At 43.9% G+C, this 25,344-nt stretch overlaps 2 protein-coding genes across 4 annotated transcripts in view; both read right to left on the bottom strand.

Annotated features, from left to right (window-relative positions):
* Positions 1–8,212, bottom strand: part of LOC103177316 (F-box/WD repeat-containing protein 11) — a 93,223-nt gene extending 85,011 nt beyond the window's left edge. The window contains exons 1-2 of one of the 3 annotated variants that reach the window (XM_007891431.2): positions 8,171–8,191; positions 7,348–7,386 (exon numbers count right to left, since the gene is read on the bottom strand). Coding sequence is in view for 1 of the 3 variants with exons in the window: in XM_007891430.2 (XP_007889621.1) it covers positions 8,171–8,173 (3 nt within the window). In the remaining 2 variants the exon portion in view is untranslated. Of the gene's footprint in view, positions 1–7,347; positions 7,415–8,170 lie in introns of those variants that run through there. The other 2 variants (XM_007891430.2, XM_042339931.1) reach the window with 2 other exon arrangements.
* A 10,086-nt stretch (positions 8,213–18,298) lies between these two features.
* On the bottom strand, positions 18,299–25,344 carry npm1 (nucleophosmin 1). The gene is given in 11 exon segments (NM_001292462.1): positions 18,299–18,806; positions 19,674–19,748; positions 19,909–20,007; positions 20,148–20,255; positions 21,660–21,732; positions 21,881–21,936; positions 22,600–22,715; positions 23,087–23,180; positions 24,092–24,211; positions 24,536–24,615; positions 25,259–25,344. Coding segments are annotated over 11 exon segments (933 nt in total). The 5' UTR covers positions 25,320–25,344; the 3' UTR covers positions 18,299–18,755.

The following is a 25,344-nucleotide window of genomic DNA, read 5'->3' on the forward strand; positions in this document are numbered from 1 at the left end:
TGTTCAGAATAACACCCTTTTACCAAGCTCTTTCTACCTACCCAATTTTCTCTGATGAAAATTAACATGATGATGAGGTAAATGGGAACCAGCAGCCCTTCAATAATCTAACTCTGATCTTAGATACATAAATATAGATAAATCAACCAGAGAAGGAATCACATCAAGACTCAATCCTCATGCAACTTTCACTCATGGACAATTTCCAGCAATTCACAGATGGTGGTAAGAAGCAGGAACTCTAGTTAATTTCCCTTTCACTCCCAACCACACTGCCTCTCTACTTCCCCCCCCATCACACCCAAAAACACTAAGAGCAATTTTAATGACTCACCACTTCCCTTGCTAAATTTAACTAATGAAGCAAAAGCCAGTGATTGAACTTTAAACCTTGCTGAATATACATTTCAACAACACACCAATGAAGTGCGCTTACCCAAAGAAATGAGGGCAGCCTCCACATTTCTGTCTCATTGGAGCCCTATTTCTCCCAACTCTACCCATTCTGCTTCCTTTTGCTACAGATATTGCAAGAAACCTCAGCATGATTTAATCCTTTATCAGGACATTAATCTGTGAGCACCTGCATGCCCACGGCCATATACAGCTTACATGCAATACATTTTCCCCATTATAGAACAAGTTAATTAATTTCATACTAATGAACACTAATTTGAGGGTACAGAGGTGTGAAATTCAATAACAACTTGCATTTATATAGCATCCCTCACACAGTGTAGCACCCCAGAGCGCTTGACAGTGGCAGAGCACAACACCGAGCCGGGAGAAGGTGACTGTAGGCACGGTCGAAGAGGATCTGAAGCTGGGAAAGGAGGTGGCAAGGCAGAGGGATAGTGGAGGCGCATTCCAGAGTTTAGGAGCGTAGTGGCTGAAAGCACAGACACCGATAATGGAACGGAGGACCCAAGGGACGTGCAGAAGGCCGGAGCCAGTCGAGCAAAGGCAGCGGGTTGTGGTTTGGGGAGTAAGCAGGTCGGAGAGGTAGGGAGGTGCCAGGGCATGAAGGGATTTGAAGACAAGTGTGAGGATCTTGAAATCGATTTGTCTGGTGACAGGGAGCCGTGGAGCCTGGCTAGAACTGGTGCGATGGGGGTACTGAGTTTAGTGAGGGTGAATATGTGAGTGGCAGAGTTTTGGATCAGCTGGATTTTGTGGATAGTGGAGTTGGGGAAACCGGCAAAGAGGGCATTGTTCAAATTGTTTAAGAATGAGGACTTCCAGGAAGAGTGGTAAGAATAAATGGGTAAGATTATTGTAAGGTACATATGCAAGAAATTACTATGATAGTTATAACCTCTCATCTTTTCTATATTTTATTGTAGCTTCATCGTTTGGATTATTAATTGAAGCACAACCAGTCATTTACAGACTAAAAGCTTCATCGTTAGCCACTGAATAAGCCATTGCTTTTACACTTTAAGAAAATTCAATGAAATCTTCCACCCAAACCTCTCATCCTAATGGCCAACAAGTAAACACAGACCCTCACAACATAACAGAACAAACGGCATTGGGTATGACAACTAACCAACTAGTTTAGTGTTAGCAATAGGCTTACTTATGTAACCACACTTAAACTGATACACTCAAAATGGTGTCAACATATAATGGTATCAACAGGCTCTGAAGTGACTCACTTGATAAGGTTAGTGCAGGTGTACAGTTATAACACAAGGCAAAATTGGAGGTGTAGACATGTTCTCAATCCTGCAAACTAAAACCCAAAAAGCAGTCAAAACCGGGTACTTTCCATGTTGTGCGGTTAACATTGAACACAAAAATATTATATATTAAAATTATTAAACAATAACAATAATAAATAATACATGTGAAGTTAAGAAATTTGTCACACAAAAGGAAATCAGTGTAACTCACAAGTAGAAAAAGTTACATTATACATCATGTGCAATATAACAGAAAACATCCAATTTTCAAAACATACCTTCAACATAATTATCTCATCACCTACTATCCTGAATGCTTTTCATTGCCACAAACGGGTGGGTCTACTTCCTATTTGTAATTCTTTATAGTTCCTTGTTCAATTACCTCGACAGGTTATTCCACATGTTTGTCACCCTTTCACTAAAGATACATCTCAACACACCTATTGCATTCAGCCAAGGTTACAATCTGCACCAAACTCCATTACAAGCCTTCCATTTACAAAAAAAATCCTTTTCCCGAGTTTGGCTTAAATATAATTAAATATTATGGACTTAAATTCATATTAAAAGCTTCTTTTGATCCAAATGTCAACAGTATTAAGCAAAACACCAGGTCCCACAGCCCTTTGGAATCAGTCTTGTACATTGGCCTCTACCATGCAATACAAAAATCAGAGTTCTGAGTTAAATGATCATTGTATTGATCATTTCCAGAATTGTATTTGGTGGTCACCCAAAATTGCCACTTTATTTTAAAATCAGGTTGGTCAAACAGTGAAAAAAACGAGTGCTCTCAGTCACTAATGAGAGTTGCTTCTAATTAAAGAAATTACCTTCCTAGTCAAAAGTTGGTAGTAAACTGGATTCTTCTAGAAAACGCTGGGCTTAGGTAGAGAGGCCTGGGTGGTTGTTGCCTCAGACTCACTAGAATAAGACCCAGACCATTTGAGGCCACCCTATGTGTAGCTTTACTGTATTTACCACCAGTTGCCCTTCACTTTTGCTGCCAGCTATTGCTCCTGGCAGAATCAGTAGCAAGCCATGTCATAACATCACATACAAGATGCCAAAGCACATCTCAGACACTTAAAGAAACTTGACGGAAACAGACACGAGCTAGGGTTTCCTTTCCTAATCACAAGCCAGTGGCCCAAACTATAAAAATGCAAATGATGAACGCGTGAAGAATCGGACTCAAGTTGATTCCTCTCACAATTAATCAATAACAAAATTACATTTGTAGGACGTCCCAAGGCGCTGTCGACAGAGTTACGGACCCAAGCTGGGAGGTCGGGGAGGGAAGCAGGGAGATCGAAGTCATGGTCGATTAGGAGGGTGTTGAGATAGGTCTTGAAGGTGGCAAGGGAGGGGGCGAGGCAGAGGGACTGAGGGATGGAGTTCCAGAGGGTGGGGACAGAGTGCTGGAAGGCCCGCCCGCCAATAGCATGCAGCCATTCATTGGTAAGGCTCCCGCATGAAGAATGACCACTTGGGTGAGTTACTAGAGGACGTGTGGTAAATATGGCACTTCACCCCAATATGAATCCCCATTAGTACGCTTACTACAGTAACAGTCTTTGCCTTTCTGCCATTCCTTTTGCTTTTTGTTCTGGAAATTCTTCCGGAGACCGAGCCATCAATTCTCCAGATAAATTGATCACTTACCACATGGCTGTTTGTGGGCCCAGGCTTGCTCAAACGATTGCCAGGTTTGCTTAAAAACAGTCACTATACTTGACAATTATCTGTGAATTTCTATAAAAATGCATTCTTTCTGGTTTTCCTTTTACTAGTTTTCTTTAGTATATTTGTTGCATATGTGCTTTATTTATTGGGTTCTTTGTTCTCCATTCCATCCTGTAAAGGTGTAGCACCAGTGAGAACCTCTCCCCTGTAGCTCGGGTAGAGCACTCCCCTGTGAGAGGACCTGGGTTTGATTCCCAGGTGGGTTAGGGCGCAAGCTTAGATAAGTTTCCTTACTCCACACAACTCACACATGCCTCTGTGTACCCAGCAGTAAGTAGGAACCCGTTTGTTAGTCAATTGGCGGATCGTTTTTCGGGGGTAATAATCCCTCCATAATAATAATATGATTACTCAATCCACGATTGTTTGTGGGACACTGCTGTGCGCAATTGGCTGCTGTGTTTCACCCACAAAATACAGTCATTACACTTTACAATATATTCTGTGAAGCACTTTGAAACGTCTCGAAAACCTGATACGGCAATGTATCAAATCCAATGATTACTATTAATATACCTATGATCTTATGGATCTACATGTCTCAGACCTCCATCACACCCACTATTTGGGTAAGGAGGGAGCCGGCTGAAGACCAGGTCAAAGCGATAGATTTTTTAGAAAAGCTTGGAACAAAAGGAAGGAAAGAAAACAAGGAAAACTTAGTTTTGCAAATTGATTTTAGGAAAGGGTTCCAGAGAGCAAGGGTCTAGTGACTGAAAGCTTGGCAATCAATGGTGGAAAGAGGGACATGCAGCAGAACTGAGGGCTTTTACAGTTTTTAAATGCATGAGAAGTTGCATTTAACTGAAATAACCGTTCCTGAGGGACAATTTGACAGGAAATGTCTGAGTCGCTGCAGACAGTACTGAGCATTACATTGTTTGAGACGCTGTATTTCGGATGAGATGTGCTCCTGGTCCCCTAGATAACAAACAGACTAAATGGCGAATCCCTGTGTGGGACCTTGCTGGCATAAATTTCTGTCACATTCAGCGGAAAACCAGCTACTCCACTCAACAAAAATTACTTGAAGTTTTTTGTAGGATTTCAATTTAATAGACAACAAAATGCAAAAACCTTAGCAACAGGGATGCCACTCAGTCTGTCAAGTATGTTCCACTATCTTATTGAAACCATAACAAATCTTTTAAGTGTCAGCCTGGCTCAATTGGTAGCCATTGTTTCCTCTGGCGAGAAAGTTGAGGACTGAAGTCCATACTCTTAAATTTGAGGCTAAACTGTTTAAAAGTGAAACAGGATTCCCCCCCCACCCCCGAGCGGTTGATGGGATTATGGAATTCACTCCCCCAGAAGGAGGTGGTGACAGCCAACTGAAGAATTTAAAGGCAAATAGATAAATATTTGATAGACAGGGGTATATCAAAGAATATGGAGAGAGGACAGGAAGGTGGAATTGAGTTTCAGATCAGCCATAATATATTTTGTGGCCAAATCGCAGCAGCCAATTGCACACAGCAGAGTCCCACAAACAGTCATGGATTGAAGTGACCAATTTATTATTTTTCTTTGAAGGAATTATTCCCCAGAAAAGCTGCAAATCGACTAATAACCGGGTTCCTACTCACTGCTAGGTAAACAGAGGCGCATGGAGTAAGGAAACTTGCCCAACATTTTGCCCTGCCGGGAATCGTACCCAGGTCTCTCGCTTGCGAGGCAAGTGCTCTAACCACTAAGCTACAGGATTTTATTTCCAAAAATAAGCTAGGAAATGATGGTACAGATTTGATAGGCTGAATGGCCTACTTCAGTTCCTATATTCTGGCCATATGGCTGTAATGGGACATTGTTGTATGCAAACTGGTTGCCAGATTCACCAACAAAATAACAGTTCCTGCACTTTACAATAACAACTTGGGTTTATATACCGCCCTCTATGCCGGATTGCGTCTCAGAGCGCTTCACATTAACGGATTCCGGGACCTAGCCAAGGAGAGAGGGAGGAAGGTGACCAAAGGCGCAGTTGAAAAGGTCTTCAGCAGAGACCTGAATATAGGAAGGGAGGGAGCTAAGCAAAGGGAGTGAGGAAGGGAGTTCCAGAGCCTCGGGGCATAGTGGCTGAAGGCACGGCCGCCGAGGGTGGAGCAGAGGACTCAGGGGACGAGGAGAGGCCAGACCCGGAGGAACGAAGGCAATGGGTACTGTTTTAAGGAGAGAGGAGGTCAGAGGGGTAGTGAAACACTTTAAGCTGCATCGACAATATGACAAGATGCTATATCAAATGCAAGAATTATTATTTTTAAATCCCATTTTCCTGCATTTTCTCCATCATACTGCCCAAATATCCATTTTACTTTCCATTATCCTAAGCAACTCTGCATCTTCCTTCACATTACTGCTTTTTACATGAAACATTTGCCCTTATCAGTCAAATCAAACTGCTGACATGGTAATGTGTCTGCAAGATGAGGCAATATTATGCAATGTAATCACTTCAGCCCAAACCAAAAACATACAAAAGTCTAAAGCCCAGTTCACACAGTTCAGTTACTCAAATGTTAAACAGAATAAGATTCCTCAATATTCAACTTTAATATTTTTCAATGGGGTGACATTCTAAACTAGACCTTCAGTATACAGAAGCCTGAGCTTTCCACCTACTCTTGTAGCTTTCACTGCACACTCTACACTCTCAGGTTTGAAAAAAGAAATTAGAAAAAGTAAGAAAAAATACATTTAACTACAAAATTACTCTGCTGTGTCAATAGTTGGATTGTTGGATAAATAAAGTAGCAATTACCTCAAGTGTATTACCCTATTTGACAGCTAAAAATACCATAATTCTGGTTAAACACACACTACAGGGTGGTAGAACAGCTTCTGCCTGTTGTTTCACACATGATAATCTCCCATTCTCATCTGCCTCAGTGTTTGTTACATTCATCTTGTGTTTGATGATGCGTTTATCTCTTCCAGTAATAAGTAGCAGTTGATCAAAACATCGGATTGCTTGCAGAAAATATACTGAGAAACAATAAGAAATTCACAATTGTACCATAGCCTATACACTATGAAATGCTTTCCCTTTGCGTTTGTATATTAACACACCACACAATGTTACATACAAGAGCTAGATTTCAAAAGGCAATACCCATGAGAAAAAAATCAATTGTAGAATGAATAGTGGGTGAAGCATTGTTGATTTTGTTCATTGCTGGTATTTTTGATTGTTATAGAAGGAATTTCAGCTAAAGCAGTGCCTCTATAACTGACCAACGCACATGAGGTAAATAGGACTTTTTACCCATTTGTAAGTATCCAGTCCAACATTCCTCTTAAAATTAACAAAATACTGGTTAATTCTTACTAGGACATTTCTTGCATAGCTTAGCTGTCTGCCTAACAGTCACTTTAATAAAACAGCTCAATGTGTGAAGTGCTTTGAGGGGACTCACTTTTCGTAAATTAGCCAGGTGATGTCTGACATACCCAGACCAGATGTATATCCACATATGAATGCAAACTACACTTGGAAATTACCCTGTATTGGGAACGAAATGTGCATTCTCTTCTTGGCACCAATTTTATTGAATTCCCGGAAGTATTGGGTTGGCAAGAGCTTAGGCTTAGCAGCCCCAAAATGTTCGCTGGGGCAACTGTTAAATCAGCTGGCACAACATATATTGCCATTGTGTGCATTGTCTCACACGTTTCTACCCAACTAGATACACCCATTATTGAGGCTTTGATTTGCAAGGTTAATCCCAGTGACCAATCTGCCCATCCAAACCCCGCCAGCTGGATGGTCAGTTATCAGAGTGCCTTAGAGGACTGCAGATCTATCTGGCTCAGGAACCTTGACTCCCAAGTCCAGCACAGTGAATCACGTATCCGAATTGCAACATCCTTCTACCAAGTGAATGGATCAGCTCAGCTCCAACGAGATCCAACTTACCTTTCTTTCTCAAAACACAATACCGCAGATGCCGGAAACCTGAAACGAAAGCAGTGAGAGCTGGGAAAACTCAGCAGATCAGACATGGTCTATGGAGAAAGGAAAGTGAGCCAACGTTTCGGGTCCACGACCCCTTTTGCCAGTGTTCCAACTCCCGTTGACTCACTCTCCTTTCCCCGTAGATGCTGCCTTGACCTGCTGAGATTTCCCAGCTCTCTCTGTTACCTTTCTTTCTGCCCACCCACCCCACACCCCCCCCCCTTCCAGGGGTAGTCACACATTTTGAAAACAAATGATACACAAACGATATTAAACAGCAGGTCTCTGGCCAGATATCCAGACGCCTCCACTGAACATCTGTGGTGTATTACTGGTAACAAGGGACAGGTTTGGCCAGAGGTCCCAGGGAGGGCGACAATACCCCACCATTAGGGGCAGGCAGTGATGCAAGTGACCTCTGACAGCGTAGCCGGGGACCAGGCCCCAGACTAAGCTGCCAGAGGATGGCCAGGGACTGAAATGGCGTGGGACTGACTGCCTTATGCGCCAACCACCCCCTCCATGTTCGTCCCTGTGAAACCCCGAGCGCAGCTCTGCACCAAAACCACTGGCTGGTCCCCATCTGCAGTCCTGGCCACGGGCCACACGTCTCCTCGAGAGGACGCACCGGGGCCCACTCTCTGCCTTCATTCGCCGCCTGCCCGGCGGCCGCGGAGCCGGTCCCGGGGAGGCCGGGCGCGGGCCTGGCGCTCCTCCTGCCAGGCTAGGCCGACCCTGGGTGCCTTAGGGCGGGCAGCCCGAGCTCCCCCGAGCGCTCACTCACCATCAGCTCTATGGTCTTGTCCTCAATTACCGAGTCGGGCTCCATGGCGGCTCCGGGGAGGAGGGTGGGGGGGGGGGCGGCGGCGCGACTCTGCGAAGCGACTGAAGCGAAGCCCGAGTTTGACCGCGAACCGGCGTGTGACGCAACCACGTCGCGGAGCGTCCCCGCTGGTACAGCCTGCCGCTGACGTCGCCAGGTGAGGGCGCCACCGCCTTTTACGGAGAGACGTCCCTTTGCGTCTGATGTCAGCACGTCGGACCGATGCAATTCACAGGCTGAACCCTTACGTCTGACGTCGCGCCCCGCCAACCGTCGCCGGTGCTGACGTCAGTGGCAGCTCGGGGTGGGGAGGGGGGTTGGTCTTTCTCGCGGCTGAGGTGCCACCAGGCGGCCATCTTGGTAAAGGAGAGTCTGGGTTTGCAGCCACAAGTTGCGTTTGTAGTTTTAAAAGGTCATTATTAGCAGCTTTCAAAGAGACTCAAACGGCAAGCACTTTAACAAGGTAACATTGATGAGAATTGTTTGGCTCAAGCCAGGTGTTGCACACCTGGACCCTATCAAGTGGAGTTGTGCAGCTCAGTGGTTGGAGCACTCGCCTCACAAGCGAAAGGCCTGGGATCGGTTCCTGGCAGAGAGAAAGGTTGGGCAAGTTTCCCTACTCCACAGGCCTCTGTTTACCCAGCAGTAAGTTGACACCCGGTTCATTAGTGGATTGGCGGATTGTTTTTCCGGTGGTGGTAATTCCTTCGAAATAATAATAATTTGGTCACTCAAGTCCACAACTGTTTGTGGGACGTCGCTGCGCACAATTGGCCGCCGCGTTTCGTCCGCAAAATATACAGTCAATTCACTTTACACTATATTCTGCGAAGCCTTTGAGACGGCTCGAAGAAATGATGAGGCGCTAAATCAAATGCAAGGTTTATTATTATTAATAATCAACTGGTTCCCAAGGTGCTTTGACTGATAGTGCAATGAACATATGAACAATTATTATTATTATCATCACCCACTTGAGAGTATTCAAACCAGACTGAGAGTTCCACATATATGTATGCGGCTACATTTTGAAAGGAATGTGCACTCTCTCCCCGAAGGCATGCACTCCACCCACCTAATTCCAGAGAGTATTAGGTTGGCTTGGTGACCCCAGAGTGTTCAGAGTACTGCTGGAGCTCAGCCAGCTACATTTTCATAAACGTAAATTGCCATTGAGAATGCTGTCTTTACACTAAGCTTTACGACTTACTTATTCATGTGTAACTATAAGGTGGACAAGTGAATTTACCACAGTTGAAAAACTTATGACACTCGCTGCCAAGCACATATTAAGAATAGTAACTATTATTTTGTAGTATTCTATTAAATTTGCACTGGACAGTCCAAATTCCCGACTGTCCAGTGGCTTGGGATGTTCTCCCAACATGAAAGGTACTATACAAATGTAATTTTGCATTGTATGATTCTATAACTTGGTAAAAGTAATAGAGAGCCCTTGTGGACCCAATATAGACTGGGAAAAATTTGGTTGGAAAAAAATACTGAAATTTCCTTGCAATAGATTAAAAAGAATGTCTTTGTGGTTTTGAAATCGATCCGTTTTGTGAGAAAAAGTTAATGGAGCCTGTCAAGGGGGGGGGGGGAAGAGTTGGAATTTGTTAGGACAGGCAGTGAAGTTTTGGATGGACTTTGAGTCCCATCAGCAGAGTTGAGGAAACCGGCAAGCAGAGCAATGAAGTTGAATGAGGGAGAAATGATAAGCAGAACAATAGGAGAAAACTCCCTACCGAGTTTGTCTCAGTTGTAGAACTTCCACCTCTGAGACATGAAAGTTGATAAGTTCAAGCCCCATTTTCAGAGCTCAGCTCATAGGCAGTACATCACCGAAGAGGGTGTTACATTGTGTGACTTCTGTGCTGAAATGTGACTTTAAATTGAGACCCAATCTGCCTGTGGACAAAAGGATCTCAAAATATATTTAGAAAAGAGAGGAATATTCTGCTTTGTGTTCCCTTCTCATCCACCCCAACATCAGTGGTCAAGCTTTCACTATTCTTACCCCACTCTCTGAAATTCCATTCCAGAGTCCTCCACCTTGAACCTTCTCTCATGCTTTCAAAGCCCCTTTTAAAACTTATTTGGGCTTTCAGCCATTTTTACCCCCCATCACCATCAGGACCACTTTCCAAAGCCCCCCCCCCCCACCCGAACTTGGGTACCCATTAATCCCTTATAATATTACAATAAGAAGACCTCCCAACATGAAAGACACTGTATTACTCAAACACACTCCTCATCGGTCTCCCCAGCTCCACTATTCCAAAAATCTATTCATTCAGAGTTCTACTGGATATTTACCCAGACCAAACTCCGTACCCCATCTCATCAGTTCTGGCCAGGCCCCACTGGCTCTCCATCACCGAACGGATTGACTTCAAGATCCTCACACTCGTGTTTAAATCCCATCATTCCCTGGCACCTCCCTAACTCTCCAACCTCCTCACTCCCCAATCCACCACCAGGCACCTCTGCCTTGTAATAATACTTGCATTTGATATAGCGCTTTTCACATCTAGACGTCCCAAAGCGCTTCACAGAATATATTGTAAAGTGAATTGACTGTATATTTGTGGGCGAACGCGGCAGCCAAGTGCGCACAGCAATATCCCACAAACAGTTGTAGATTGAAAATTACCAATTTATTATTGTTTTGTTTTTTTCGAGGGATTATTATTAGGTGTGTGGAGTAAGGAAACTTGCCCAAGGTTTCGCCCTGCCTGGAATTGAACTCAGGTCTCTCGCTTGCAAAGCGAGTGCTCTAACCACTGAGCTTGACTGGTACCGGCCTCCTGCTTGACCCTCGCACCCTCTGCTCCACCATTGGAGGTCGCACATTCAGCCACGAAATTCTGGAACACTCTCACTCAATCCCTCTGCCTTGCCCCCTCTCTCTCCCCTTTTCAACTCAAGCCTGAAAACCTTCCTTTTTGACCATGTTACGATCACCTTCCTGGCTCGGAGTCAGGTTCCGCCACTATTAAGCGCTCTGAGACACTACCCTGTGTGGCGGGCACTATATAAGTGCAAGTTGTTGTGGTATCAATGTAAATTGTTACCTAAATCTCATAGCTCTGTGTGGGACCTTGATGTATGGAAAATGTTGGATGTCAAATTATGAGCTAATGACTGTCCTCCTTGGGGGAGATGCAAACAGAGTTTCCAAGGAGACTCTGCTTACCTCTCCCCCGAGGAGGACAGTAATTAGGTCGTAATTTGACATCCAACATTTTGGATTCTGGAATATCAGAATCAAGCCTGCCCTCTGTGACAGTTTCGGTTGTCTGGTTCCTGAGCCAAACGGGTCCACAGTACTCCAGGGCACTGTTGAAGACAGTTCAGTCAGCCTTCCTCATTGGCAGGATTTGGAAGGGCAGACCAGTCACTTGAGGCAGGGATATTCAAACTTGGCTCCTGTTAACCCTGCAAGCCAAAAGCCCTAACAGGTGGGGTGGTCCTAACTGGACAAGCAGTGGGAAAGCTTGCCAGATGTGCTTTTATTGGGTGTGCAACCTTGATCTTGCTGTTTGAACAGTGTCCTTGCTGCTTGACCTGAGTCCATGTGTGTCTGTATCTGTCTCTCCCAGGGGGACCTTTGATCCAATATATTGCTGTGGAGATCTCAGGAAGTTTACTTCACAATGAAAGTTAAATAAAGTTTACACTGTTTACAGTTAACAAACTGTTTCCACTAGATTTGATATTTCCTGTTGCTATTTCTGTGAATTCAATAGGTCTAGTTTCAGTGGGAAACAGATTTCACTCTGTTATTCAAATAATGTGAAGGTTGGCTAAGAAATCCAAAGAACTTTTTATCTGTGAGAACCTAAGACTACATTTCGAACCACTGGTAAACTTATAATTTTTTTTTGTATCTTTTACTGGACTCTTTGCATTGCAATCTGCATATATTATTTTTAGTAATCTGCAGAATTAAAACATTTTAATTGACAACCTAAGAGATCATTGAGCAAAGGTCCTGTTGTGAGAATAATAAGATTATGTTATGGCTGTGCCATATTGCTGTAAGATTATGCAAAAGACTACAGAATGTCAAGGGTTTATTAATAAATTACATCAGTGCTAACAGAAATAGGACGGAACTAAACTCTCATGAGATAAATTGGCAAAAACAGGAACTTGTGCACACCTGGGCTTTAAGTGCTGATGCATATACATTGCCATAATAGGAAACAAAATATCCAGCTAAGGACATGTGGGACGGAGTGAAAGGTGGTGGATAACATGGGTATAAAAGTGAGGAAGAAATGATTATATATCATACAGTCAAGCTGGTTGCCCGCCGTGTCACTTCCTGTGAGAGGACATCAATGAAAGGACAAGGCAGATCTTATACAACAACAACAAGATTCCATTTATAGAGCGCCTTTCACGTCGGGAGGACGTCCCAAGACGTTAGAATATATTTTATATGATGTTTAACCTTACTAAACTGAGAGGTATTAATGACTAATGTGCATTCTTAAGGAATAAATAGTTATAAAGAGGAAATTTACTGTTTCTGCCTGTTCCCTCTGGTGATGGGTTTCTGCATGTGTCAAGGACTCAGCTGACCAAAATAGAGATCATTGATGCTTATTATAATGATGAGATTTTAAATAATGTATCCTGGGTTTCTATTGTCTGATCTGGGCAGTCGTTTTTATCTTTAAGAAGCCATCACATGCATTATGGACTAGAGAATGTGCAGGTGGAATAAGTAATTCCTTTTTAAAATAGTAAGCACCTACTGAGAGCAATTCAATAACTGAAACTAGATACTAAAACTTGTGATGCTTTGATTCTGTTTACAATGAATTTGATTTCCTTCTATTATTTCCTTCACATTCCTTCAATACAAAAGAGACATCAATTACCATTTTAACATCAATTACCTTTCAAGCGTTTTGAGAAATGCAATGAAGAATTGTAACATTGTTAGTGGAGTTATGTAAAGTAGCCTTACCAATAAAACGATTATGAAACATTGTGAACCGTTGATTCCACTGTAATACAATTTATAGTAATGTAGTACTTCTCACGTCCAGAGAACCTCTCAAAGTGCTTTACAGTGCTGGATGGACACCTGAACTCCAGGTGATAGTCTGGGGGTTGTGAGGGGAAAGATGACTGAAAGCACGGTTAAAGAGCTACATTTTGAAATGTACCTTCAAAGAGGGGAGAGAATGAACGAGTCGGAGGGACAAAAAGATGGAAATCCACACATCGGGGCCAGAATGCATAAAAATAAAAGTTGCTGATGATGGGATGCGTAGGGTGGGGGCCCATGGTGCAGGCCCACGCTCGCTGAGCAAAGGCAGTTGTCAGATTGATAGAGGTTACCGAGATAGGGTCAATTACAACCAGCCTCCACCTTATCTGCCTCACTATTGATTGGCAGACTTTCAGAAAATGTGCCCCTACTCTGTGGAATTCCATTCACCAATATCCCTCCGAATTGCTGCCCCCCCCTCCCCACTTTCAAGGCGACTTTCGAAACGTTTCTCTTTGACTGAGCTTAGTTATCTTTCAACTCCCAACCCTCTCAGCACCTGCACCGATCCAGCACTGTGAAACACTTTGGAGCATCCTCCAGATGTGAAAGGCGCTGTATAAAAATATTTATTGGCTGCCATACTTGTCCACAGTGTAGACACGCACACTATGTTACAGTATATCCCGTGAAGCGGTTTGAGACAGGTCACCAATGTGATAAGGCACTATATCAAATTTAAGTTTATGAATGTATAACAGAATGAAAAACACAACTCAAAAGTTGAGAAATAATTGCTCATGCAGCCAGAACTCATGTTGTTCACGTCTGCGTCAGGTTGTAGGTTCAAGTCCCAAATTAGGAGCCTGAGCTCATACTCTGGGGTAAAGTGATGCATAATCAGAGAGGTTATCCTTTGGATGAGATTATGGTCTTGTCTGTCTTGGTCGAAGATCCCTTGGTGCTGCTTGAAAACAGTGGGAAGGAGACTCTTAGTAAAATTGGCATTCACTCTATAGTGGACCTTGGAACTTCGCTGGTCATAAACTAGCTACTAAATATACTGTTAGTTACTGAACTCACAGGCTTGGAGACATTTTGAAGTGATACTGTAGAGCTATATCAAAGGCACGGATTGTTAAATGGCTGCAATCTCCCAGTGCCACCTGCTGGTCAGGTCAGGGAGAAACTGATACAAGGTTGGATAATGCAGAGGGATACAAACGGGAATCAGGGCAAATGTGGACCAGTTAGTTTTGTGAACAAGGAAATGGAGTACATGCAATGTATTTTTGTACTTTTGGTTTCAGTAAAGGGAGATGAGGTACCGGGAGAGGTGGTAATTAACAGTTGTTAGGTATAGCTATCAATGAGGAAGCAAACAAAAAGTGAGAACATTTCCAAGGCAGAAAGGTTTTCATCAACAACAAATTACATTTGGATAGCGCCTTTCACGTCAGGAGGACGTCCCAAAGAGCTGGACAATCCGGGGTCCGTACCCAAGCTGGTGGTTGGGATCAGGAGGGGTGGAGGGTAGTGGTGGGAGGGTGACTGAAGGCATGGTCAAAGAGAAGGGTCTTGAGACGGGTCTTGAAGGAGGCAACGGAAGGCAGTTAAAGAACAACTATGGGAGCACTGACTAAAATTTTCAGAAATACTTAAGTAGGAACCATTGTAAGGGAATAGAGTGCAGCAAATTACATGCCATTGTTCAATACGGGCAAATCTGGAACAGTTAGCCTCATGATAGTGGCAAAGACGTACCTCTTTGACTATTCTTTTGGTCATCTTTCTCCCTCCTCGCCCTCTTCAGGTTCCACTCCCAGCTCAAGTGCACAGCCAATAGTCTTAAGCGATTTGAGATGTCCTCCTGCCCTGCAAGGAGCTTTATAAATTGCATTTTTTTTTAAATATGAGAAATAAACTGACAAGATTCAGGCATGTCCATTTGGCTTTGAATCGTCTAATTTATTTTGAGGAAGTAACAGCATAGATGAGTGAAATACAGTGGATGAAACTTTGAATTGCTTCTTTAGGGTAGTAAGGAATATTGTGTTCCATTCTGGAAGCCTTTTACAGAAAATGTCAGATAGGGGGATATATTGTTATGCAAGGAGTGGACAACATTGTACACCTACCAGTCGGAGGCTATGATACTCTACAAAATGTTGCGCTGACAAAATTGGTCACTCATTCATAAAACCTCAAATTTCCTGCCAGGTGCCTATGGTCACTATCCTTTACTGCAATTTTACATGTTAATAGCAGTACAGCAAATGCTATTAAACATGACTTTTAGAAAACTTTCAATAACGTAATGCATAAGAAATGAATATCAAATTGCAGGTCAATGCAGTTGAGTGGATAGAAGGATAACTGACGGAAATAGGGGAGGGTGGGAATCAATGGGTGGTTCTCAGATTGGCCGGAAGCAAGCAGTGATGTGCCCAACATTTATATGGAGACAATTGTGGAAACCTAATACACATCACCACATCCATCTTCTATAGGATTTTTCTGATACCAGCCTTGATGAAAGGAAATAGTTGTGCACAAAATTTATTTGGCTCAGATTTTCAGCTCTTTGTACCTACCTTTTGATTAGAAGTTTTAGCGGACAACCATTGCTCGTCACTATATATTCCACCTGTCTTTCAGGGTGGCCCAACTGGGAGCCCGGGGGTAATTGCATTCAGCCTGTGAACCATTTCCGCACCCAGTATCCTGTTTCCCGCGTCCTTGTAGCACCCCCCACCCCCACCAGTCCCCAGGCTCAATATCCCTGGCCTTCAATCTGCAGATGCCTGATTTCAACATCTGCAATCACACTCTTGGATCTATGCCCAGCTCCTTGCCCTATGCCAGGCTACCAACACATGGCTGAGTGGAGCCCGCTGTGTTCTCAGTGCCTTGCAATTCCAGACTCTATAAGTTGACTTGATATCTTGTTTGATTTTAATACATAAAAATTTACTTGACGCATATATTATGGATCAACGCTTTCGTAACATCCCAGCTCGACTATGCCAACTCCCTGTTTGCTAGTCTTCTCAGTGGTTAGAGCACTCACTTTGCAAGCGAGAGACCTGGGTTCATTTCTCAGCAGGGCGAAACCTTAGGCAAGTTTCCTTGCTCCACATGCTTAATATTAATCCCTCAAGAAAAAAATTTGGTTACTCAATCCACAACTGTTTGAGGGAAGCCAATTGGCTGTCGCGTTTTGCCCACAAATAGTCATTTTACAATAAATTCTGTGAAGCGCTTTTGAGACATCTAGAAGACGTGAAAAATGCAAGGATTATTATTATGCTCAACTCCTCCCTCTACAAGCTGCAGATTATTCAGAACTCGTGTCCTCTCCTGCACCCCCATTTTCGCCTAGTTCACTGGCTCCTGAACCCCCAGAGAATTAAAAGTCCTGGTATTCAACTTTAAAGCTAGCCATGGTCTTGCTCCGCCCTAACCATGACCTCCCTACCCACTCAACCTAAGAAATGCTAGACAAAAAAAAGTCCATCTAGTTCACCTTCCATCTTCGTGAGTCGCATATTGTACCTATGTACTATATCCCATAATGTTATTTCCTAAAAGAAAACTGTTTGAAAGAATCAATACTTCCTGCTTCAACCCTCTCCTTAGGGAGCCTGTTCCACAGGTTCACTATTCGCTCACTAAGAGTGTTTGCATAGATTTGTTCTGAATTTACCCCTTCAAACGCAGGCCGTGTCCTCTGGTTCTACTATTCTCGACAAGTTGAAACAGCCTTGCCACATCCCTCGCCCTGCCCACTCCACCATCGGAGGTCAGACCTTTAGCCATTCTGCCCCTAGCCTTTGAACTCCATCCCAGAGCCTCTCTATCTTGCTTCCTTCAAGGCCTTCCTCTGCTAACAATGGCTTGTACTTAACCTGACTCCAGCATCAGCTCAAGTGCAAACCCTCGACTGTCCAGCACTTGGGGACATCCCCCAGACATTCATTGTTAGGACTATCATGTGGATTTTAGTTCATTTATTACTTTCGTGGTTCACTCTGGATTCAATTACTCTTGCAATCATTGACATTAATAATGGAATCTGCTTTAGGCAGACTTCAGGTAAATCGAACAAAACGCCTGGCCCTGATTCATTTGTATTCTTACCAGGTTTAAATATGCTGGTTGATTCGGACAAAATCTGGTTAATCCAGTCAAAATGCTGTGCTGATCGCCGTTGAATGTCTCGAGCAGTTCCATTCAACCACTAGGGGCTCCAGGATGGAGATGGAGGAGTTGAGGATTGATTGACAGCAGACTCCAGCCATTCACAAGCAGCTGAGGTTGGGCTGTCAATCAGTGAGTAGGCAGAGAAACAGGGAGGTGAAAGCTCCTCGGAGCTGGATCCACTCGTGAATGGGTGGTGCACAAATACTCACAAGTGCCTCAAGGCTGTCAATCACCATTAATTGGTCCCCTTCCCATGGGACCAGCCACTGCCACTTCTCTGCTGGGGAGAAGGTATTTTGCAGCCAAACAAAATTAAATATCTTTCACTGAATTTGTATGAGTATTTTAAATTTGAACTCCTAGGTTAAAATACTTAGTGTTTGGTAAGTTAATGTTGCTTCAAGTGAAACATTATTACATATTATTATACGCTATCTGCGGCACTCCTCTGCTGGACGGGAATTTTAGTTGATCTCGGATAACCCTTAAACCGGACAAAACAGATGCCCCTAACGTGTCCGGATTAACAGGCTTGCACTGATTATTGTTTGCAATCTGTATGAATTTTTACATGGCCCATTTAAAGTTTGCAATGCAACTAAAATTATCAAAATTAAGTAATAGTTGCACAATTTAAAACATAAAATTTTTATACGATTCCTACGAGTTACGCTTCTGGAAGGGAAACACAAAAATATCACTTATGTGGCCCATGGATGTTTTCTCAAATCTGGCATCCAGCCAGACGCCAAAAAGGTTGACCACCCTGATTCAAACAATTTGAATTTATAGACCACCCTTCACACCGGGGCATTTTCAAATGGAAAATATATCCAAGTTCACAGCAAAGCTAATGAAGCAACAAAGTTTGGGATAACGGAGAAGAATGCATTTTATTCTAGGATACCCACAAAGATTTTGTATGAACGTTTATTTGTATCAAAATAGAGACAACGCCTTCACTTAAACCGTCTCCACAAGTTATTGTAACACACGAGTGGAATAACATTAGTCAAGAATTTTTAAAACCGTGCAAAGAAAAATAAGATGGACTGAGGAAATCTAGACCAAACTACTCAACACAATGTGAATAAATCCACACCTCCTCTGGACGAATGTACGTGCACGCCCACTGCATTGTTTTAAAAGTAAATAAACATTATTGGCATGGTCTTCACAGAATTCACACCTTTGTAGGCATGCAACTAGCCTTACTAATTCATTGAGTTCACCAGAAACATTGAAAGGGTTCCAATTAAGATTCCAGTCGTGGGAGAGGATCTTCAATCTTACAGAAAAGCAGTTGGATGACAAACTTGCTTCTTAACGTACTTATTTTGAATCTTTCATTGATTGCCTCCAGGTCCATAGATCACTGACCACCTGAAAGTTAAAATGTTGAAAGTTTAACTTTCCTGAAATCGCATGCCAACATTTGACAGTGCGCTCATTCATACCATAAAATCCCACCACATCCTAGTAGTTCAGGTGCAGCATTGCTTTATAAATTTTGGAATGGAGTTCCAGAGAATGACAGATCAACCGGCAACGGCGAGACAAAAGGAAAAAGTAGATGACTGAATTTGGTCTAGGCTCACACTGCAGCACATGGCTGGGTGAACACTGCATTCTCAGATGTACCCTCCATCATATGGTGAAGTAAAATCTGGGACATTAAAACTTTCCCAGATGAATTTAGTCACTCACTTCTTGGTTGTTTGCAAGACATTGCCGTGTGCAAATTGGTTGACGTATTCACAAACAAATAGTCATTTCAGTCATTCTGCTGAAATGCAACATTTGAATCAGACATGGAAGATTAATATTAATATTTGCATTTGATATAGCGCTATTCACATCTTCTAGACCTCTCAAAGCGCTTCACAGAACAAGACTGAAATGTGAATTGACTATATTTGTGGCTGAAACGCGGCAGCCATTTGCACACAGCAGTGTCGCACAATCAGCCATGGAATGAAGTGACCTATTTTTTTTTTTTTCTTGAGGGATTATCATCAGGTATGTGGAGTAAGGAAACTTGCCCAAGTTTTCACCCTGCCGGGAATCGAACCCAGGTCTCTCGCTTGCAAAGCGAATGCTCTAACCACTGAGTTACAGGACTCCACCAGACACAAAAGCTACAGGATTACAGAGGTAGAAGGGGATTTGAAAGGCTAAGTTACAATTAAAGCAAATAATACATGAATGTGCAGCAATAGAGAACAACATGCACACACAGCTAATGCTCACCTTGGGATCCTCTACCCTGAAACCATGCTTAATGAAATTGGTAAATTTCTGTTCCATCTTGGGTAGGCCAGACCCCTGTGGAGATGGAAACATACTTAAGTTAGTAAAGACAAATGTCCATACAAATCTCTCATATGATGACTACAAGACATCCACTGTTCTAATCAAAATGATTCACTAAAAAATTGTTCTGTACAAGAATCAGTGAACTGCAAACATCCCCCCATCTGCTTACCTTCTCTACTGAAGACTTCAGTTTCGCTTTGATTTCCTCAACAGATAGCACTGCTTTGGGTGTTTTGGGGGTCTGGTGTCTCTTGTTTAAACCTGGGGCCTGAAACATTAAGAAAACGCATTACCCTGTAGCCAACTGAAAGATATTTAAATCAGAATCTATTAAATTGCCAACTACTGATGACAAATGAATCTATTAAATTGACCACAATCCAATTCTGCTCAACACACCAGAATTACCTTTGCAGGTTTGTTCTGTGCAGGTGTGGACTTATTTGAAGCTTTCCCATTCTGATTTGGAGTTGCTTTCATCCCTGGAGTGCCCTTTGCTGGTGGTTTCTGCACAGGCTGTAAAAGCAATTTACGCAGGATGTCAAAATGGTGGGATCCCAGTCAGCTGGTTACTCACTTATATAAGTCACAATGAATACAATTTTATATTTATACAAGCACCTTCCACATTGAGGACGTCCCAATGCACATAATATTCCTGGCCCGGGACCCAAATTGGGGGTGGGGAGGGGAAAGACAACCGAAGTTAAACGATGAAGAGGTGAGACTCAATACGGACCTTGAAGGAGACCAGGGAAGGAGCAAGCTGGAAGGAACAATTGGACAAAAATCCTGAGTGTGCGGGCAGAAGCTGACAGCCTGACCCCTGATGGTGGGGGGTGGGGTAGTTAGGGCAGGGGTGCAAGAAGCAGGCTGGAGCCCACTGAGCAAAGGGAGGGGCCAGTACGATTTTGGGAGGTTGTAGAAGTAAATCGGGCAAGACCATGGAGAGATTGAAATGCAGCTTGTGTAGGAAACAGCATTGCTGCGGTCAAGCCTAAATGTATGAATTAGGATCTCACATGAGGAGAGGCAGTGGTGGGCTATATTTCAGAGGCGGAGGTGGGGGGGGGGTAAGGCTGAGCTTGTCAGAGCAGATGCCAGGTGTAAAGGATTGTTGGGAATCGAGCAAGACACGGAGGTTCTGCACTGATGGTCAAGGCCACTCTGCCTGACCATCATTTTATTGAATTGTTACTTTGATTTAATTTCTCCACCTCTTCTGCAGTCTTTTTTGTTTAGTTAGGTGACTAACATACAGAAACCCATCACCATGCTTAAAAGTATTAAAAAGAAGCTACAGAGTTCCATATATGCTCATTTAAATGTGTTCAGACTCTCCCTTCAGAGATATATTCTAGTTATCTAACTCCAGAAAGTATAAGACACATGTTGGCAAGGGCAAAGGTTTGTGGATCTCAACAAGAGCTGAGTGGGAAGAATCCCTGTTCCTCGAAGTTCTGCTGACTACCTAAGCCCGCGAATCCCAAGACTGCCATATACTTTATTACCAATATTCCAATGACAGATAGATCACCATGTAGCTTAAAACAAAACACCAAGGAACCCTCACTACAATCCTGGTGAGAATAGTTCTGTTCCCCTTAATTCCCATATACCCATCTCCCTTTTCACATTCACACAACTCAAGTTTTCTGATCTCATTTCTAGCCAATACAACTCTAGGCAAGCCATTGAAACATTTCTAGATTAGTACACTTTTTTAGTCAGTAACTAGTTCTAGTGGAGGGCATGTGAGGGTGTTCCTGTTGAACCTGAATTGAGATTGTGTGGGTGGTGGTTGGAAAGAGAGAAAGAGGGTGAAAAAAAGATACAGAACTGGTATTCATGTATTCAAAAGGAAAGGCCATTACATTAACTTCTATCCATCCCAATTAATCTCTGCAAGGCTGAGCTCACCTTTTTTGCAGGAGTCTTTTCTTCCTCCTCTTCCTCATCGTCATCAATGTCCTCATCGTCGTCATCATCATCCCTACAATTCACAAATTCACACCAAGTTTCTCAGTGCAGGATTGCTACAATATAAGCTAGGAACCCAATATTAAAACATATGGATCACTTCAGTGTGGCGTTGCAGTTAGTAGAAACGTTAAGACGCAACAATGTACACAACTACTTACTCATCATCATCTTCCTCATCGTCGTCCTCCTCTTCCACCTCCATCTTCATTTTTTTCTAAAAATGTAGAGATCTTATATGTTTTGCTGACACACAACTATACACCAGTAAGGGGGGGGGGGGGGGGGAGAGAGAGAGAAAGACGACCACCCACATCATAGAGCATTGCAAATTGTAATGAACCTACCCCAAGGCATAACTACCTGTAGTGTAATTTTACACCTAGATGTACAAAAAACGCCTACCAACACAATGTAGGGGTTCATTATCCTTCCACTTAATACAGTGCTTCTCACATCAAGAGGACGCTTCAGGCGACGTAAATGCAAAACTGAATAACTGATAATTGATGGCAAACGCAGCAGGCAATTTGTACACAAGTGTCCCACAAACAGCCATCAAGTAAATTCTGTGTTGGCCAGAACACAGGGAGAAACTCCCTTCCTGTTCTGAATACCTGAACATGGGGAAGCAGCAGTTTGTCTCATCCGAAGGACAGCACAATGGTGCACACCCCCAGCACTGCATCAGTGTCAGTCAGTGATTAGGGGGTTCCAATTCCCAACATGGAGCTGAACCCACAACCTGATGCAGAGACGAGAGTCCTACCAACTGAATCAGACTGATAGCCCCATGCCCTATTGCATTAGCAATTTGTACATGGTAAGAGAAAGGCATTCCTTTCAAGTTCAGTTTTGGTTCAACAGCCTCTTCCTATACCTGCATTGTTTTGGATCCTTGAAGAGGTGGTGGCCGTTTCACTCCCTGTTTCTGTGAAGAGTTTTCCAACATGCTGTCATCCTCTTCTTCATCAGAAGACAAGTCCTCATCCAATGCTAAAGGGCATAATACACCATAAAATTATGGAATGGCATTCTCTCTTAATATTGGGCAGTTAAGATGCTGGATTACGTAAATCATCGCCAATGTGGTATACAAGTATGATGCTATTAAAAGGTTATTAGAATGTACATTGGACGAGTCCGAAAGTCTGATTGTCCAGGGCCTTGGGATGTCCCCGGACATGAAAGGCGCCATACAAATGTAATTTTGTTGTTGTCTCACGTTATCAGGGATGGTTATTTAAGTTAACAATGAGACAACTCGTGTGAATGAGATGCCAAGGCAAGCTGGGGTTAAAAACAAAATGCATACAAGTAACTATGGTGTTCAATCTTGCAGTATATGCGCATAGGGTCCCACTTACCAATCAGGTGCTGCCCACTGATATAAACTGGACCTGTGCCAGACTTCAGTCTGAAAGTTACTGGAGGTGTAATTTCAAATCCCCCCAAACTAACCTGTAATAAAGAGAAAACATAAATGGTAAGAATACAAACAAGGACTTCCTTCCCGCCACATGCAGATACAAGTTGGCAAAAGGAAACCCAACTGCTTCTAGGACATGATGCGCCATTGACTTATTAATTAAAACTCGGTCCGAAACTCTGACTGTCCAGCGCGTTGGGACATCCTCCCGACGTGAAAGGCACTATACAAATGTAATTTTGTTGTTGTAGTAATTAGGTGTTTGACATATGTCAAAACCTAACACTATAATTAAAGCACTCCAGAGCAAACTTCCTGGAGTTCCAAATTATCTCTGATTTTAGTACCCATCATTCGAACCAGATATGCACATCTCCTATATGTAAAAATTTCCTTGACTAGAATGCACACTCCTTGGAGGGATCTACGTGCTCAACCAATTCCAGAGAGTATTAGGCACTTGGAGACTCCAGAGTGTGTTGGGAATACTGCTGGAGTGTAACCAGCAGAAGCCACTGAGCTTGCCGTTGATTAGCTGGGACCACCCTACTTGTTAGGGCTTTGGTTAATAAGAGAATTTCAATCATGAAAAGCTGCACAGTCCCTAATTATTCCCCCACCCATCCACCAGCACACTGTTCCTCTGTTGGGCGGGAAGAGAACTTTAGTTAACATTGGACACCGCTTCAGCTGGACAAAACGGAGCGTCTCAATGTGCATGCCTAAAGCGGATTCCATTGTAAAAACAATTAAATTAGCAAATACTATCTGTAACATTCTCTGGAATCAGGCATGCATCCCTAATCAGAGGATGCATTCATTTGGGGCAAGAGAGGAGTGCACGTTCCATTCCAAAATGTGTAGGAGGTGAGCATGGAACTCTGGTTAATCTTAAAGCATGGTGGCTCGTTGCCACATGTCAGACCAAAAAAAGTGCACCTACTGTGGGCTGTACAGACATCTTCAATGCTGCCAACACAACCTTGGTCGGAGTTCCTTCATAATCCAAGGCTTCTGCTTCTACAAGATGCAAACCATCACTTGCACCAACACCAAGGCTGACCTGCAAAATTAATTTCATTACAATATCAACTGAAAGTATGCGATTTGTACCCAGACTTGAACACTGAACAGCTACTTGGGGACCAGCCAACAAAATATAGCCAGACCCATCATCCCTCGTGGTGTGAACTGCTTAAAACATTCCACTCTAGAATTTTATTTTTTTTTTGGGGGGGGAAAAGGGGATTACCGACTAATTCATCTTTTAGTACACAGGTACGTTGCAATAAAAATACCAATCTGTGCCCCTAGAACCCACCCCTTTGCTTCCCTTCCCAACAGGAGAGGTCCTTAACCCAACCACGTGGAGCTAAAGGGAACTCACTGTTCTGAGAGAAAGCTGATGCTCGTTGTCATCACCGCCCACATCCAACGTGTAGTCCTTCTTCTCCTTCAGTTCGCAGCCTTGTGGGGGAAAAAAAAAGGGGGAGAGAGAGAGAGAGAGAAAGAAACCCGACTTCAGAAAGGTTCATCGAGAGATGCGCTCTTAGCTCAGAAAACCTCCTCTAAAAACATTACCAAAAGGCGCCGCCGCCGCTGCTGCCGCTGCTGCGGGGAACAAAGAAGCTGCTCGATGTTTAAAGGAGAAAAAAAAGTCGATGAGGTGTGTGTGTGTGTGTGGGGTGTGTGTGTGTGGGGGGGGGGGGGGGCAGCACGTGGCTGAGTCCCAGCCTCAGGCCTGTTTCCCAGCTCCCGAGCCCGCGGCCGACCACGTGGCGGCAGCGAATTCCCTCAGAAAGGACAGACCGCGCGGTACCGGCGCCGGCGGGCGGGCGGGTCGGTGGGGGAGGCCTCGAGCCTCGCAGCACACAGTACCTGCCGCCACATGGCCAGCGGGTGGGGGAGGGGAGGGGAGGCGAGAGGAGAGGAGAGGAAGGCGGCGTTGGGGGCCGCTCAAGGGGAAACTCCAGCGCGAGGCTGACTGCAGGCGGCGCCTCGAAAGTAGGCCGCGAGGCTGAAGGCTCTGCGTCGTCCCCCCCCCCGCCTGCGGGGAGAGCCGACTGCCCTCGGCCGCGCCCGCCCGGCCCGGCCCGGCCGCCGCGCTCACCGAAAAGGAAGCTCTGAGGCCGCAGGGCCTCCATACTCTCCACTGCGCTCATGTCCTCCATCTCTCTCGGATTCCAGCCGCTGACT

Source organism: Callorhinchus milii, unplaced genomic scaffold (genome assembly GCF_018977255.1).
Source record: "Callorhinchus milii isolate IMCB2004 unplaced genomic scaffold, IMCB_Cmil_1.0 Scaffold13, whole genome shotgun sequence".
NCBI lineage: Eukaryota > Metazoa > Chordata > Chondrichthyes > Chimaeriformes > Callorhinchidae > Callorhinchus > Callorhinchus milii.